This window comes from Mycetomoellerius zeteki, unplaced genomic scaffold, assembly GCF_001594055.1.
Source record: "Mycetomoellerius zeteki isolate Tzet28-1 unplaced genomic scaffold, Tzet1.0 scaffold206, whole genome shotgun sequence".
In the NCBI taxonomy this organism is placed as follows: domain Eukaryota; kingdom Metazoa; phylum Arthropoda; class Insecta; order Hymenoptera; family Formicidae; genus Mycetomoellerius; species Mycetomoellerius zeteki.
Window position 1 is genome coordinate 770,756 of NW_017257021.1, and position 19,473 is coordinate 790,228.

At 37.1% G+C, this 19,473-nt stretch overlaps 1 protein-coding gene across 11 annotated transcripts in view; it reads right to left on the reverse strand.

The window, feature by feature from the left end:
• Positions 1 to 19,473, reverse strand: part of LOC108722523 (rap guanine nucleotide exchange factor 2) — a 116,112-nt gene that overhangs the window by 20,835 nt on the left and 75,804 nt on the right. For 7 of the 11 annotated variants that reach the window (XM_018447682.1, XM_018447680.1, XM_018447675.1 and 4 more), the window contains exons 2-3: positions 14,253 to 14,751; positions 10,477 to 10,552 (exon numbers count right to left, since the gene is read on the reverse strand). In XM_018447682.1, the coding sequence (XP_018303184.1) occupies positions 10,477 to 10,552; positions 14,253 to 14,551 (375 nt within the window). In that variant the 5' untranslated portion in view covers positions 14,552 to 14,751. The remainder of the gene's footprint in view (positions 1 to 10,476; positions 10,553 to 14,252; positions 14,752 to 19,473) is intronic. The other 4 variants (XM_018447677.1, XM_018447674.1, XM_018447673.1 and 1 more) reach the window with 1 other exon arrangement.

The following is a 19,473-nucleotide window of genomic DNA, read 5'->3' on the forward strand; positions in this document are numbered from 1 at the left end:
ATAAAGCGTGTTTTACTAATTCTAAGTATTACAAATTCTTAAATCTTACAGATATAATTAAAAAATTGAAATTTCCTTTAAGATAACAATATTGATTACACTTTCTTAGCAGTTAGAAAAAAATAAGTTCTTCCAAAGTTGCCTAAAGAAATAAGCATCGAACATCGTCATACACATATGTTCACGTAGAATACTATCTCTCTCCAAATAATTCCAAAAAAATATGGAACTCGTATTATTTTAAAACTCGAGACAAGTCATTTGTGAAACAAAGATAAGGAGATCTCTCGAAAGATTTTACGACTGATTTTGAGTCTAATTTTAATGTTTCAAGTAGATTGTCAAACTCTTCAACTTGGTATAACGGTCAAAAAGATTCGAGATGCATTTGTACAAAATAATTTAACCTACATACACACTTTCTATTTTTGAAATATCGTCATTCTATACGGGAGGCAATCAGGCAAGCGTAAAAAACTTATTCTTGCGGTGCGTAGGAGTATTTCTTGGCCAATTCAGAGTCGATAAAGTATTCATCGTTTGGTGCTTCATTGAGAAATATTACAAAAATTATATACGTGATGTTCGCGATGGACGAGGATGTTCGCAAATTTTGAGGTCGCGATTCAACGACATCATGTGTATGTACGTGCGAAAAAACGCGAGGCTGAATGTCGGATAAGATATAAATTATGGCATGTTGCACAGACTGAGAAAGAGTACGTTGATGAACGCGGGCGCATAAACTATCTCCCGAGTCATGTCCTACGAGGAGTCTACATTACGACGCGGCTACACACGAATGCGTCCGGCTAAAAATTTCTTTCTCTCTCCGGGACCTCCGCGAACGAACGGCACGGTATTCATACAGCGCAACTCGGCGCCTGTCTACTTTATTTTCGGTTCTTCCTGCGCGCTCCCGATGCGCCATTGGCGTCACGCGTGCTCCTAAAAACTCTCGGGTGCGCAAGAAAGATCCATGCAAACGCCAGCAGAATCCGTTAAAAAAGGAGACATCGCCGGTTGATCATATAAAGAAAGACAAAAATAGCATCGCTGCATTTCAATCGAACGAGGGGAAAAATTTGCATAGTGCTTATAGAAATAAAAGAAATATCGTTTTCAATATAAGACAAAAAGGTTGCCAAAACAGATGATTTAAAAATATCATAGCCAAGGGATAGCGAGAGAAAAAGTGCGACGAAGATATTTCCAGCGGAGGAAAAAATTGTCGTGATATTACAAATTAGAAGAAAGATTAAAAAATATTACTTAAAAATTCGCAAGATACACAAAATCGATGAATAAAGCACATCACATTTAAAAAAATCATTGCTAATTAGATAACGAGAGAGAGAGAGAGAGAGAGAGAGAAATAATGTAAAAATGCTTTTGCACAGAAATCAAGATGTATCGAATGGAAACAATTTGAGCTGCAATTATGCAAATTGCTGAACAATTATAATCATTAAAAGCTTCATCGTCATTCGCGTACATTATGCCTGATAAATTCTCGCCTTCCGAGATGCGCGGCCTGCTAGATAGAGACGAAACGCTATCAAAGACTATCGCGCTACCAGGAAGTGCTAGCCGATAGAATGGCTTCAAAGAGCCTTTATTAGGGCTTCCAAAAAAATCGTTTATCGTCGATCACACGATGCCAAAGGAACCGATCAAGACATTGACAATGTTTAATACTATCTCCGAAGCAAATCCTTCTATCCCAATCGCATCCTTGAAAACACTTGAAAATCTATCCGAGACTATCACAAGCAGAGTATTTGTCTCTTCGATTCACAATCGATTTTTACAAAACGCTCTAATCACTTTTTACTATTACTCGCTCAATCAATCGTCACTTCGTACTTTCAAACAAATTTAAAATATAGGCGAAAACTCTTAACGGTTGGTGCGTCGTCGACGACCACGCCGAACGAGACACGAAAAGAGACTGAAGCGCACTCGTCCGGCATATGCCACGATAAGCACGCTATCTTCTTCTTCACGGATGTTCATTTTTTGTCGCGTGCACGAATACTTAATCACAACTGCAATCGCTATACGGGAGACAGTTCTATCTTGCGTACAACATTAGGGAATACAATGTCAACCGCTCGAGGGAAGATCGTCCGAGACAAGTTCGATCTATACATCCCGCTCAAAGTGGACCGGTCGTGTCATTAATTTGCTGATGTGTATCCATTTGTCGCAATTTTTCATGAGCTATAACATCCTATGTCACAAGTTTTTATCTGCATTCATTAAGTTTTAACAAAATCATATTTATATCTGATTCAAGTAGACTTGAATTGAAAATTTTAATTAAAGAATTAGTTATATATGTGATATATCTAAAGTAAAATTCGCTATAAAAAGTAAAGTTTAATATTCTCGCACGGTGGCAGTATTGACAGATCCGTTTGAAAGTTATTCGCATATATTGCGATTTTCTCAATATTTTAGCCGTAATTTGAGTATTTCTTTGTATTTCCTCCCAAAAAGCCCCCTAAAAATTCTCCTAAACTTTTTATGCTCCAAAAAATCTCTTGGTAAAAAAAACTTTCAAATTTATGGAAAAATCTTCCAACCTGGCAACCAGTGATTGGTATAAACGTGGAAAAGCTACCGTTATTCTCGAAAAAAAGGGAAAGGAAGTATATAGTAAGATAAGCCACAGAGCAGAGAATAACGGTGTTTACACCGATTCCAAGATATTAAGCAATACATCCCGTTATTTACATATGATTTCTGGATATTTATGTCACCGTTATCGCGTGTTATCGTAATGATTAAAAAACGTCGTCATAAGAACATAAATAGTCACTGAAGCGACGTCACTCACGCGCAGTTCTATGTATACTCGTATACACACGTGTGTGAGGCATGAATGAGAAGTCTATCGTACGCTGCACGCGTGTACGCATACGTATCCGAGCTTCGGAGAATCGATACACAGTCGATGCAACGGACCGCCAGTCAAGTTGTATCGTGTGTCGCACCTTCGCCCACTCGCATCATAGAATCGCATGGAGCAATCGCGATAATGTGTGAGCAATGTACAAACGGCTTCCAACAGCATGCAAGCTCAATCGTAACCTATAATCAATTGAACGTACTGCGGTAGCATTAACAGCCGTTGTGCCTCGTCAATATATCTCAGAACGTAGGCAGGCAAGCAGACTGCAGGTGCATCTAAGCAATACTCGGAGAGATCTGGGTCGAACGACCACGTTATATGTCTTCGTTGATGACGCTTTATATTCATCGCTTCCAAGATCACCGAACACGATCTTGTGTTCACAAACCAAGTGTTCATGCAATGATTATGTGATCAAAGAGAAGTATATGTCGTTTTACTTCGAGTTTGAAGACAGTGCTGTTTAGAATATAACATTAATAGAGATGAATGAATGGCGTGGATAAAAGTGCTTTTGAGATTTGAGACACAGTACTTTTTATACAGAAGCTATGCGGGTGTTCAGATCCATTTATAGAATGCCAACGTTTTGCGAACATTGCAGTTCACTTCATCAGAGCGAGGAGCAGCCTGTATACAACACCGGAAGTGTGTATACAGTATCAGGCTGCTCCTCCGCCTGATGAAATGAACTGCAATTCTAATAATGGATCTGGACACAGAGATAACCTGCGAAACGCATAATTTCCGTAGGTGAAAAAGTAATATTCGATTTCGAAAATAATAATAAAGTAAATAGATATTTATGAGCCACACACGTGCGCTCGGCGAATTCATTGGGTGCATCCAGAAGCACGACCGCTCACTGAGCGCTCAGTAAGCTCTTGTACCTGTTTGGTCTACTATATTTTTAGATCTAATGGAATATGCCAATCAGATGCAAGAACTCACTGAGCGTTCAATGAGCGGTCGCGCTTCTGAATGCATCCATTGAATCGCACGAATAAAGTTACGAGACACGTGAGCCCGACATAAGGGAAATAATTCCATAGTATCCGCGTGATTTAAACTAAGAAAATTAAAAATGTATTTCAATAATGAAAAGAGATAGCACACATCCTGCGCTGCGAGTGTGTCGATTTGGAACGCGCCATTTAAAAGGGGCCAGAAAATACGATACTCTCGCAAACGAGCCGTGGCAAATAAATTCAAGTTCCGACTGTCTTGATTAATAAGGTTTCCGATAAAACAATTATTCGTGTGCCGGTGGCAACCTTGGAAAATAAATTTATATATTACAACATAAAATTAAATAAAAAATTAACAGGAATTGCTTAACGAATATTTCGAATATTGAAAACTTATAAAAAATATTTGTAAAAAAATGTTGATATTCCTCTATCGAAAAAATAATTATGCACGTATAGTATATATGCGATATAAAGAGAGATCTCGCGCCAAGTGTACGCGAGACAGACCGGGTACACGCGAGCCGCTTATTTGAATCGAAACGCAATTATCGGATCTCAATAATAGCTGGATCGATTGAGTTTACGATTGTCTTAATCGATAACTGAAGGCCCTACATGTATAAAATATTCTATAGAAGGATCGCCAAAATGAATGCTGAAATTCATAAAAATGCAAAACTAACTAAACCTGTATCACACAATTAAGAATTCGCGCAGCAGAAATATGTTTCTATTCAGAAGAGACGCAAACTCGAATCGCGTAGACGTCCGGCGGAATTTACAAGCGAGAAGAAAAAAAAAGTAACGCGCAGCTCTTGTACCATGGCCTCGCTCGCACATAAACCGGAGAAGAAGAGGGTCACACGTCTGGACGGGAATTTATTTTCGGAGCGGATCTGGTCGCTTTCTTTCGCTTTTTCCGTTTTTCCGTTTTGGCGAAACCGGTAAGTACGAGGTTTAGCATTTTTGTCAGTCCAAGAAATCCCGCGTTCCATCCGTCGTTCTCGTGCCACGATTCCTCGAAATATTAGCCATAACGAACGAAAACTGTATATACTTACGATATGGCTAATGAGCTTCCTTTGTATCTTCCGGTTATGTCAACTGAGCTTGCTATTCAAAATAGGTCGGCGTTACAGGCGCCGCTTTGTCACCCTACTTGACATTTTCTGTCGCCCCCGCAACTTTACACTATAAGCTGTATGAACGCGTTACATACCCTTCCCTTCAATATTATAATTTAAATGGAGTTATGGCTACACAATTTGCATGGAAACTATACAAGGTTTTAATGAGAGATCTAGTATTATATTTTTGTATATTGCGAATATATATCGTATTATAAAGTTATGTAAAAATTGTGTATAAAATTAATGTAATTGCAAGATAATATTTTTATTAATAAAAAGCTACATAATATATATTGGCAATTATACAGTTGTTATAATGCGGTACGTAAAAGGAAATTTTGCCAGAATATTAGAGAGAGAAAGAGGAAAGCCAACATGCTCCATAATTCAAGTACCAACTATGTTGTAATAATATATTTCACAATAACAGTTAGAATAAACTCCAATACAATATCAGACCGCTGTTGGATACATGGCAAAGTATGTCAAAGGGTAGAAGGCACGGTTAGAGTTCATCTAAAGTATGTCAGAATATAACCGACCAAATCGCACCTTTGATTCTCGGACCTAACATTTTACATGGAAAATCAATCATCATAACAATATTACTGTTCAGGATTTGATTGTACTATAAAAACCATAGAATGCTGCGAATCTTCAATATGTTTTATATATATATATATATATATGTGTAATACATGTAATAATATTTGTATATAAACACTAATAACATATATTTTATATGCATATAAAATATTAATATATACATGTAATTATACAATATTATTACTACATTATTTTCTTCAAAGTTTTAAAAAAAACTTGTATAAAATTAAGTCAAGTCGCTTTTATACGAGTTTTACTTGTTTAATATGAAAATCTCATCCAACGTTGCATGAATATTAAGTAGCTACATTTAACGCTAAGTACACGTTGCGTATAAATATTCTGCAGAAAAATCCCTTCGTGGACAGCAGCGGGTGTTAAAAAGAGTTTGGAGATAAAACTGAAATCTGAGTAATACCATGACGAGTCACGGCTCCGATTATATTCAAACTTCCTGTATACAGAGATCCCCGTAATGAATCCTTATCCAAAGACGTGCTTACGCATGGCGGATGTGGCACCGTTCGCCGTGATTCTTACATAAATGCATGCGCGTATATTTATTATACCGAATATTCTCGTGATATGTCATATATTTATGATGCAATATGTTATTGATGGATTTGTTGAAAATTGCACACTTTACTCTCTGTGTTACAGATCGAAAAGGAGACTTGGCTTCACATCTGGGTCGGTGAGGAATAATCGTGGGACAAAGATCGCAATTTGTATAATTGCATAATTGAGTGCACAGAACATGCGTATATACATATATGCATGTTCTGCATAGAAGAGATCGATATATGGAAATTATAGCAATATTGCAATCGTGTGCAATTATTTTTTCTATTACATCTATCACTGCTACTATATCAGTGTAGTTTTCTCTATTTTTTGCAAATGTGCACAGGATATTTTTCCATTGAGTAGCACTATAGTGATAGTTTGCACGGTAAAGCGAGAAAAATGTACGCGATCGGAAACAGAATAATGCTTGTTGAGCGGATTATTCGCGGCGCAACGGTATTATAGCTGCAACTTGTTGGGTCTCCAGTAGAAGCGAAGTTTCCGTATTTGTTCGTTCCGTATACGGCGGCCGTAATGATCGATTCGCCTCCGGTTATCAGTTTTCCTATGGAAATTGACCTCGCCGATGCGCATGTACTTTTCTGCGTAAATAAGAGATTTCCATTTGAGGAATAACTTTCCGTTCGCATGAAAAGCGATATCATCGTGCCGGAAGTTTCATTGCTTTCCAAAACATAAATGACGATTTACTTCCTCGATAAACAATGCAACGAAGAATGAAAATTGTCGATAGCTTCATTTCAATTATCGTTATTCTCCGATAACAAGAATCTCGTGCAGTTTGATTCCTCCTAAAGCATAGACGTGCAATTTTAATGAAATGATATTCTTTTTTTATATTTTACGAATGTGCGAACAGCTCGTAAATGGAAATTTTTAACTATTACAAAAAAGTCTCATTCTATCCGTTTGAAAGACAAGAAAAACCGATAAACATGGATAAAATTCAAATATAAGACGCCCGGAATTTATACAATTGAATGATAATCAAATAAAATTTTTTAAATATTAGATAACATTTTGTGTGCGTGCGTGGGTGGGTGTGTGTGTGTGTGTGTGTGTGTGTGTGTGTGTGTGTGTGTGTGTGTGTGTGTGTGTGTGTGTGTGTGTGTGTGTGTGAATATATTATTCATTTACGATTTTTCAATTTATTAACGATGTTTCTTTTGTTCTGCTGCGTGCAAATGAATCGCGTGATCGGCGATCGAGTTCCACAATTAATGAACAAAGACGATTTGTGTACATCATAAACGCAGTGTCAGGCGCCGACGTGCTTCCAGGCGCCCGACGTTGTTTCGTCACTCTAAAGATAAGCTTCTTGAAAACTGCACACGCTCACGAATCGAAGCGAAGGATGTACCCCAGAGATCGGTTACGCAATTAATGTCCGCATCCTGCACGCTCCATTTATGTTCCAAGCAACACAAGTAATAGCATTTTCTTAGGCTTAGCACTAATAAGTTTGTTGACTGCAAAAATAAATATTGAGTGGAAAGAAAGAAAGTAAAGAAAATAACCCGCGCGACTAAAATAACACAAAGACTCTTCGGAAGATTTGTTCTCAGTTGTTTGTAATTCGAATTGTTAATCCTTTGACATTTAAGAAACGCGAATACCTTCAAAATAATTAATACATTAATTAATCTGACATTAAGAGAAAAATATACGCGAGCTTCTAACATCCATATAAAAAATACATATTTATAGCTTTTACTTTTTTTAGCATTAGAGTGCGATATAGTAGACTCCTGGCGATGATTAATCTTCATCGGAAGCGTCAAGCGCCGACGATGAAACTCCGCACAATGAGCTCTCGGGTGGCGCGTGTGAGCGGAGCGATGGCAGGGATAAAGTGCCACGATATCACGGGAGGAAGGTTAAAGGTCAGACGTCCAATTCACGTACAGGTCACAGAGTCGCCCGAGGACACACGTGAACTCGCGTGTACCTGCCATAGTACTGTCGATATTTTTTCTGATATTGTGTATGAAAAAAAAATTCAACTCATCGGCGATGAGCATGCGTCCGGAACTTGTCAAAACCGATAAATGTGTTGCTATCTTTTTATTATAAAAATCCTCATCGATATTTTACATCTTGCGTGCATGTAGAAAAATTAAATAAAAATTTAAAAAAATAGTTTATATTTTATATTTTCAGAGATATGGTTGATTTGTATGAGTTGTTTTTTTATGATCTTTTCTTGAAAATCTCTAAAATCTCTAAAATAAATGTTGTATAACAAACGGTAAACATAAAAAGTAAACTACATTGTCATATCAAATTCTATAGTATGGTGTGTTATTTTAATTCTATTAAATACATAGAAAAATATCGGTGGAAAAAATTCCATAATTGGCGGAGAGTCCGTGTTGAGTCCGCCGGAGGTGAATAAATTTTATAATTAACGTTTCGAAATAACAGCTCGTGTGCGAAACGAATGTTGCACACTGCGAAATTTCAAAGTTCAATATGGCAGGAAACAATATGCATGGTTATTACAAGCGATGTAACCATTGGTAAACTATCTCGAGTAAAGCAAAATTCGGTATAGAATGCGTCGATTAATACAAAGCTCGAATACAAATTGTATTCGAGTAAGCCGGGCGCGTAATTGAAAGCCGAATCTGATTGATATTGAATGCTAAACCAGTTCAATCCAACAGACCATATAGAATCTACGCCCTTCTGTTACAATCACACAAGTCGAATATGTTTAATGTAACGCTAGTATTTCTTACAAATTTTTACGGATTTAAAAAATTAATAATATTAAACTAGATTAAAAAAAAATCTTTTATGAATCGAGAATAAAAAATTAGAAAATAGATATAATTTTTTTAAGTCACCTAAATTTACATTAAAAGCTACATTAAAAGCTACATTACACGCGTTAAGAGAATTTCTTTTAATAAATATTTAGTATAATGGAATTAACGACGTAACAGATAATCTGTATATAAAAAAAAAGAAAAATTAATGAAAGATAATGTTCAAAAAATATAATTTTGCTATAAATGCTAACACAGATAGTTTAAAATATTTTTTTAATTGTTTTTTAACATAAATTATCATCATCTTAATATGGTTTAATCGACTATCAGCAAATGGTGTCACGCAATTTGTCGGTAAAACAGTTTAGAAGGTGGTTACAGATGGCAGCTCGAATCAGAAACTTAATTTTCTATCCATACAGTGCTGCAGTGTAATTAGAGATGCAAACCAGCGTTTCTAACAACTTCGTTATGCTTGAATAAAGTTCACCTGTAATATCAGAACATTCCGCGCAACTCTGCAATTAATGTTGAGACTACAAACGAAACTAAACCTGGCTTACGTGATAGTCGTTTCACATTTTCAGGATGATTTAATAAAAACGCACGAAGCTATCCGAAAGGAAATATCACGTACTGCAATAGCATTCCATTTTTCTTTTACAGAAAAAATTGTAACATTGTTTCAATTATTTATTATTCACGTTTTTCATTTCCTATCTAGACTTATAATTATTAACGTACAAATCTATCTTTAGAAAAGATTCTGTACAAAATAAAAAAATGAATAATAAAATGTAAAACATTTAAATTTTATCTCGATTAGCGACGTCTCTTTCATTCGGCTCAAAATTTATAAATTGTTGCAAAAACCCTGTAAACGTTCAAAGATCGTATTCCAAAGAAATATCTCGGAGATCCACGATTTGCGAAAAAAAAGCAGCTTTCATCAAAAAGTTCGTGATCGTCAGTCCCGCACGTAGGAAAGTTTGCCCTAATTTCGGCACGTCGAGAATCGACCGCCGCTGGAAACAAAATAAAGCGAGCTAAGTATGGGAGCGTGACGGGGGATTCCAAAACTCTTCTGAACCTGAGCATAATACCGAGAGAGAAACTATCGATTAACTGTCCGCCACGTTCTGTCTCGCGAGCGTCCGGAGCGCATTGTCTTTTCGCCGCGCGATATCGCCGCTTATACCGCACTTCGCATAGCATGGCACTCTGAGAATATCTCGTAAACGCTCGCCACGACTGTTTCGCGTTCCGCGGTAAACCAACCAGAAAAAAAATTACGCTTGCTCGCCCAGTTTTGATTGAAACCGATTGCGAGTGTGCGTGTGCGCAGAAATGTTCTTTCGTAAAACTGAATAAATAAAGCATTCCTTTGTGGCTAAACTTTCTCGAAAGAGTTAACGATCCAGGCCGCATTCTCTCCTATCGTTTCTTCTTCCATCTCACTTATCGCAAATACGAAGCAAAGATTTACTCACGACAATCATCTCGGAGGGCTCGAGGACGAAGCATTCGTTGGGTCTCCTGGCGCTGCCGCCCGTCCGCTTCCCGAAGCTGCAACAGCAATAAAAAAACATTTTTCTATTAAAAAATTGATCGCGTTATGTAGATATCATCACGTATTCTCTATATGTGATGATTCTCTAGAGATTTTTAGATTTTTACTTGTGCAATTTCATAATAGGATGTATATAAATATCTTGCGGTAAAATATTTTTATATAAATAAATCTGGAAGTAATTTCACAAATCTCAATGTCAAGCGTGACTTATTTGCTTCTAAAAAAAAAATTCTCTAATATAAAAAGAGAATGAAGTATATTAGAGCATAGGATTAAAAAAATTTTCTTTAATTCATTTGTTTGAGTCGTTAACATAATTACAAATCGACCATACGAACGCTGTTGTGCGTGTAACAAATCAAATTTTGTAGTGAATAATTATACTTGACAGCGATTTCTACAATTTGATAAGTCGCACGCATAACCGCGCCCCAGTCTCGTACTGGTCATCGATTTGTAACTACAGAATAAAGTATTACTCGTATTATACCTACTTATTCTCTTGAATGTAAAAGTAGCAGTATTTTGTTAAGAGTCAACAGTCTGGCATCTTTTGAATATCGTATCTCATAGAGATGAAAAAAAAAGGGGAGACTAAAATTTATCATGTGAACCCCTCAATTTCGTATCGTTTCAAACGACAATACGAGGGTGTTCGCACGCTCGTGCAAACAACTATTATTCCGTGACGCCATTCTACGCCCCGGTATTAACTTCTACGACCAATATTGGGCGCTGCGACGCCATCAACAGATGTTCCCCATTGTCGAAAAGGGCACTCCTCAAATTAGATATAAAACCGTAATGGCTCAACCAATTTTCGGCGATATAGGAAAATCTGCGGTTATATGAAATGGGAGCTACCGAAATGTGACTGCCCAAATCGAAATCATTTTTCTTAATAAAAATTATTGTAGCATGACATCAAACCTTATATCAACTTACGTTAGATAGTAGATCAAGAGATAAAATCTTTCCTTGAAAATAATCGTAAATTATTCAATTTATTATTAAAGGAGTAATAAAAAATTTAATATTAAAAGGAGTTACATAATTTTATCTAATATAACAGACTATGAAATATATAATATCAATTTTCTATTCACGTTTAGTAGAGAAATATAATATAAAATAAGAACAAAATAAAATTCGCACAAATTAAAGAACATCGTTGCATCGTTGATAAAAAATTGTCTTTCCCCGTTCTCGGTGTATTTTGCTTTTTCACATCTGGAGATATTCATCACGGAAAGTCCTCTTATAAATTTAACGGTGACGACCGTGAATCGAACGTCAATGTTCGACCGACCGAGAATCGGAAAACCAAGATGGTGGGTAAAGGGAAGGAGGAAAGAGAGGTTGCAGAAGGCCGTAAGGTTGTTGAAGGCTGTTGACCCGCGTGTTATCCCGCTCCTCCCTCGACTTAAACACACAAGCAAAGTCGCGATGCGTAACGCACGCGTAACGCATGCGTAACGCATTGCTTGCCTGTGTGTGTGTTCGTATATCGCAGAAAATTAAATTCGACGTGGATGACGCTCCTCGGCTTCTCCGTCTCTTAAGCCCATCGTGGGTTAACCCTGTAAACGTCGCATTGCTCGTTCCGCTTCCTCAGGATTATAATTATTTCGTTAGGCATCTAGGTCATCCGTTTTCTGCACGTGCGCCGACATTTCCGCCTCTACTTAGAGACAGAACTATCGATCTTGCCGAAAATATTTATCTAATTAATTTTGATTACGCGATTGCGCGCTAATTATTATTCAGTCGATTGAACAAAAGATGATTTTCATAAATTGAAAAGCTAGAGAATGAATTTAAATTGCACGAAAGAATATAAACGAAATAGTTTTAATCCTTAAAGTAGGTATATCTAATTTTACATTATACTGTTTATATTTTAAAATTTTATTGGGAAATAAATTTTGACATTTTGACATTCGCATATTCATTCCGCTCATCAGAGACGGTTGATAAATACGATAAATCTCTTTTCAGTTTTATTTTCTATAAATTTATAAGAATAATAAATGTTTCGTGGAAAAAAAAAATATACACACACACGTGTGTATATTTTTTCCACGAAACATTTATTATTCTTATAAATTGTGTACAGATAGATAAAGCGACAGATCGGAAATAACTATCTATACTATGATTTGATATACACAGCATACGCACACAATCGAAAAAGAGAACCGATGGTAACCAAATACAGAAAGCGAAATTTAACAGAAGCAGTACAGGTATTTCCAATGGTTTAGCGAGCGATTCACTATGTACCTTTAATTTGTTTTCCGGCAACGCTTTTGTAACGGAAGCAATCAAAGCGCGCGTGCATCGCTTCGAATGTCGCGTCCGCTTTATTCCACAACAGCGTGTGAAGCCTCGGCACAAACTTTTGTCCAGTCGTGTCTTTCTGTTCCCATTTTCCCGAAATACACCCGCAGGGGACGTTCGTTATAATTTGCTTTGATCTTAACAAAGACCAATGGCGTAGCCAAGCGATTCATTATCAATGATCTTGATTACCTAAGCGCTCTCTCTCTCTCTCTCTCTCTCTCTCTCTCTCTCTCTCTCGCTCTCGCTCTTTCTCCCCTTCTCATTTTCACTCCCCGACAACGCGACGTCCATTTCGCGAAATTATCCGTGCTATTTGACAACATTAGCCACGTGGATCCACTCAACGAAATGAAATATTTCTATGACGTCGTTAGAGCTATTATCCTTCTCTCATTATCCTTTTTTTTTATCTTATTCATCATACTATTAGATTCCTCTTTCACGCAGCCGAAAGCGCGAAATTGTCCATCAACAACTTTCGCTAGAGATAAGTTAAATATCTTTTTATAATGTAGCAACATCTGACATGTATTATTTAAAAATATGACTTTGAGCACAAAAGCAATTTTAAACAATAGGAATTTTTTCACGCAAATTTAATATTATCGCTAAATAATTTTAAACTGTAGATTTATATCTACATTTGAGAGAGAGAGAGAGAGAAGTTATTTGTAGTTGACAGTAGAAACCTAGCCTAGATTGTGGGTTTTGAGCTATTTACTTATCAACTTACAGAAACAAAAATAACAAGTAATTCAAACACACATCACTTATGTAAAACACTTAGATAATTCGTAATCATGTAAATTATAATAATAAAAAAAATAACTTTACATACGCAAATAAGATTATACTAATAACAATTGCTTTCGTAGCAGCAAGCAATAACATAGCTTATATATTAATAGCTAAAGATATATCAATCAACTAATAATATAGAAGAACTATTATTATTCTTCATAATTATCTTAATATACATTCAAGTTACTTGCGACTCTCAATTACTTTGCCTTTAATTTTCCGTGCAATCCAAGAGAATTTATAATAAGTATACCTACTCTGCTGTCACATCGAAATTAAAACAATAATAACAATAAAAGTACTCTCTAAATAAATTTTGGAGTAAGATTTACTCCAAAGGAACGAAATCTCTTTTTCTTTAAAAGAAGTGAGATTTCTTTCCTTTAGAGTCTTACTCCAAAAAAATGAAATCTTACTCCAAAAAGAAGAAGCGAAAATCTGTCACTCTTTTTCGATAGTGGCAATATTTTCACTCTTTTGAAGTGAGTTTCATTCCAGGAAATTTATTGAGTAATTTTCGCGATTTCCTCAACGTAATCCTGGACTCACCACACGGAAAACCTTCTTCTGGGAAATGCGGGTGGTGGTGGTGGCTGAGCTCGATGAGTCCTGTCGACGGACTCACTCCTGAGGGCTTGCACCGCCTTAGGCACAGCCCTGAAAGGCTCCTGACAGGCCTTCGTGACTACGCCGCCGTTCCCAACGCCATCGTTGAAATTGCCCATGCCACCGCCACCGCCGCCACCACCATGGAAGCTGTTCCATCTCCTCACTGGGCCCCTGTTAGCGCTGTGATAGCCGCCATTATGGCCACCTGGACCGCGAAGTTGACTGGTATGCTTGTGCATCCTCTCACTGATCTTTTCGCCGGGACGCACTAGGTTCGTCCATCGTCTATCTCGTGATTATATGCGTTTGCACAAATCGACTATATCCTCGATGCCTTTTTACCGTCTTCTCTTCAGCCGTCTAGGAAATCTTGAGCGTACGGCGAGAATTCGAAATAAATGCTTCTGTCCTCAAAATGGATTACATCGGCTTGGTAGTTCTATAAGTAGCGTTCTAAAGTAAATCGATATTCTTTAGATATTACGTTTAAATACGAAGATCAACGAACCAGCCATCGATCGTTAATTTAAAAGATTAATTACGCCGTGTTGTATCTAAAATTTTGGACCATTACATGCTTCTTCGAAGCATTTATTATAATATATAATTCTACGGTAGTTAAAATATTGTTCTTCTCAATTTGTAAAAATGTTCCATAAACATTCTGTGAAGATGAATTGAAAAAAAATCACACATATCCCCTATACATAAAGCACAAACAATTCTCACAAGTATAATAGAGAGCGCTGTTATAAAGAAGAAGTACTGCACAATAATTTTTGTTTTCCCATGGCGCGCATACATGATATTTGGATCAAGTCTGCGACGAGGTCGAATAGAGTCAAGTGATTCTTAGTAGCTATTTCGTACGTGGCTCGCATACTTTTATTATACGACCTATGGGATTCGATCGACTTGAAGACTAATGGCGTCGCAGTGTCGTCTACCGTTTCTTTTGACCTTATCAGGTCTATACGTTTGTGCGGAAACGCGATAACAGAAAGAAGGATTTACACCGGCGATAAAATTCCGGTGTAAAAGGGAATAGAACATCGCAGACACACGATAGCTGCAGGCTATCGTATCAAAGTGTGATAAACGCGATGCATCTCTTTTCTCAAATTTCGAAAACATTGAAAGTACTGTGTTGCAACGTTTATTATTACAAAGTAAGTAAGTAAAATGTCTATTTTTTTCTCATTGTGATAATTATTAGAAACTGCAACTGTGACTCTTGCTTTATTATTCAATGCAAATTTTACACTGATTATTTATCAATATTTTGAAGACTGACAAATAATTTGTAACGACAAGAGGAGAAATACAAAAGAAGGATGAAAGAAAATTTATACAATATATTTTTTTCTTTATTTACGTTTCTTCTTCAATAAGAAGAAAGAATGTATTATTTGCACGATTATTGCAGATAAAAATTTTGCTGCTTACAAATGACGTATTAAAAGTGTCCGAAAAAGAAGATAAAACCACTTAATTCTTTTATTCTAGTGTTTTTATAATATATTAAACCCTCTCTACGCTTCGCTTTTTAGTCCGTTCTTCTACAGCTCAAAGAACGCACGCGCATCACTCAAGGCATCATTATTCATCTGATAGTCTGCCGCACCCTAACGACGATTTGTCATGATACGTCAATAAAAGAAGCCGTGTCAAACGCCACTCTTCAATAAAACAAACTCGAATGATACGCATTGCGCACGAACGTTGCGCTTTTATATCGTTCTATCATTGAAATTCTTTTTCTTTTCGTGATTTCGCGATGTTTGCCGATGTTTCGTATCCGTGGGAAAATCTCCGTAACAGCGTACAAGAAGTTCCGGCGGAAGAATGGGTTTGGAGAGTAGATAGGCCTCCCCGACCAGGCGTAGAAATTGAGCGAGCTTACGGAAGCTCTTGAGCACGCGCTCGAGGAGGAGCGGCTCGTTTTCTCCTCTTGTAACTCTTGGGAAAAGGCGTGAGAGAATCGTCCAGTACAATCGTGCGCTTTTTCACAATGAGCCACAACTGATTAATTCGCTCACTTTATGCAATATTAGTTTAGCGAGACTATCCATCGAACTGGCAAACAATAGTCAACTCCAAGTTGGAGTCAGCCGAAATTTTCATTTAAAAAATTTCGGGCTTAACGTTTCCTTTTAAACAACTTCAGCCAAGGAACACGCGAATAAAATTCTATGAAATTCTTTGTGTGAGAGAACGATACGAATTGTCTTAATGGTAGAGAGCACAATGTGCTTCAGCAGGTCGCTCGTTTTCTAGTATCTCAACGGAAAATAGCAACAAGGGAATCTCCAGTTTTACTACTTGAAACGTTACATGTATAATTCCGTGCAGAGGAGATCTCATCCGAATATATAACTATATTTCACTTTCTGCTGTGTGAAACTGAAATCGGTTGTTTGCGTATTTGGAAAAATAAAATAAATATCTCACTGTATCGCGCATTTATTATAGATGTAGTAAGAGTGGTGAATACATATAAAAAATAATGAATAATAAAGACTCGAAATATACTGTATTTACATAATGATGGCGTGAAATATCGTCAATATGTGTATTATCATACAAATTTTCTTCAAAGAAAAAAGGTAACATAAATATATGTAAAAATGATCTCATAAAATAACATTAATTGCAGAAAAGCATATCTACGCTTGTAACATTGGAGATCAATCCAATGTTACAACTCCTATTGCATAAGCGCTAAAAGAAAAATGAGAAACTCAAGGTGAATAAGAAGCACGTGAACCTAATCGGCGAAGATGGCAATTAACGAGACGATGGAATGGAGGCAGGAAGAATTTCCATTTCCAGCGGAACACGCAGACCGTGCCTTCCGGTACAGCGATCCAGCGGCGCGATTATTAGTTAGTACATGTTAGTTATGTGTTAGTACATATCCACCCCACATGCTTTCTGCCTCGCTGCCACGAACGAAAGTCTGCTTTGAGAACGACGCGGCCGCACGTTTACGACGCACAACAAAAGAAGGAAAAATTCGGAAGTACAGTATTTTCCAAGTTACAGGAAGTAATCGTAAAATTAATCTCTGTCTAACTTTTCCTCCAAACTTATATCAGCAAAACTAGCTGAAAAGCAATTATTTTATCAAATAACCGATTTCAAACGAGTATATTCATTTACTCGCTTTATTACTTAACGGAATTCTGCTTTCTTTTACTTATGTAAAAATTTCTCATCTATCATTACGCTTTTACGCACCTGCACTAATTAGGTATAACAACTTCCCTTTTTTTTAATTAAGAATAAGAGCACATCAATCAAAATTTATGCGATATAACATTAAAATAATATGAATATTACTCATATTATTTTATCATGTGCTAGATAAAAAAAATCATTACATTTAATTAAGATTATTATTTATTATCATAGATCTCTAAATAAATATGTGATATTTAAGTCAGAAAGTGTCATAAATAGTTATCGAAATACACTTGAAAACGAAAATTAAAATAAAACATTTGTATTGAGACTCCAAGAATATTATACTTAATTCCAAACACAGATTCTTCAATCAGATTCTCCATCATCCAGGAGATTTAATAATTATTCCTGGACGATTGACTGAGCGATTATTGAGCTCAATGGGTTAAGAAACAATCGTTTGTTGCCATTGTCGGCGATAATGGCGGATAGTCTTCGCGACGACAATGCGGCACCATATAACAAAAGAGCCGCGAGATCGGAGAAAACGGTAATAGTAGGCAAGCACCGAGAAGAAAAGGGCGAAAGGAAAGAAGGAAGAGATGAAGCGAGACGGAGGAAAGTCGGCGACTGAAGAGAAGAAGATCCTTGCTATACAAGGACGACAGACTCGAGACCATTGTTGCTGTACGCCCTAATCCCAGCGATCCACGCGCGAGTCTCTCACCGCGCTTTTGCTAACGAGCACCATTCCCATAAGTCTTCGCTACCGACGTCGTTCTCGGTAGCTCTACCAGAAGAGGAAGGATCCGTCGATGCTCGTTAAGTGCATAGTTTCGCGTTTCGAACGATGTTTATGCCGCTGTTTGCACGGATTTCAAACGCACAGCTGACATATGTCTGTACATCTTGAGATTTCATAGCACAATGCGTGCTATGCAACAACCTACGGAAAATTGTTAACAACATATGGAAAAATCTAATCAAATATGAATAAAATGCAATGTTATTCTATGTGTATCGAATCATTTTTTTAATTCACAATGAATAAAAGATACACCTTTTTATTACTGATAAAATTGAAAATAAATGTAGCTTAAGACTCTCGTGTGATTTTCCTCTTTATAGACTTTATACATTAATGTCATATAATCTTGAATCAAATTTTTTCCTCCTTTTATAATTTCTTCTGTAGTATTTGTAGAAATACGTAAAGTTTTATTTAAAAAGTATATTTCAAAAAAAAAAGTATTATATTTTTTGGATACGATTTTTTCAAAATCTTTAATCTTTTTTTATATTATTTAAAAATATTCTGGAATAGCGAGTGTCGAGAGCAGCGAGGCGCGAAACACGGCGAACGCAGAGATGCATGGAAAGTGCATGCGCATCGCGTTGGTCACGTTGGTAAAGCCGTAAAGCTAGCGGCCGCCCTCGTTTGACCAGGTTTTCAACTCTCTAGAGCCGGCCTTTGTCGGAGGCTGGAAATCCGCGTGTCTCTTCTCTCTTCTCCCCGTCTTGGTGTTCGAAGAGAACGACTATCCCGCTCCCTCACGGACTCGTTCGCTCTCGTTAACGGAAATGCGTATCGTAATTCGAATCGTGACCATAAATATGTTGGCGCGCGTGCATATACCTACGTGCGTGCGTGTCCGCACTCCGTATACGTGTCACGTTCGGCGCGTGCGTCTCTCTCTCTCTCTCTCTCTCTCTCTCTCTCCCCCCCTCCCTCTCTCTCTCTCTCGGCACGCCGCGCCCGCGCTGCGGCCCCGGGCCGTTGCGTACCGATGCAACTGGGACACACTGCTCGATGCATCACCCGTTACGAAATATATACGATACATCCGCTAACGTATCCGGACATGTTTAGATACATACACGTTCATCTCTCTCAATTGTCTTATTCATTTAAACAAAGTAAAAAAGTTTTTTTTTCTTTCTTATTTATAAAAAGTTTTTCTCTCTTTCTTTACTT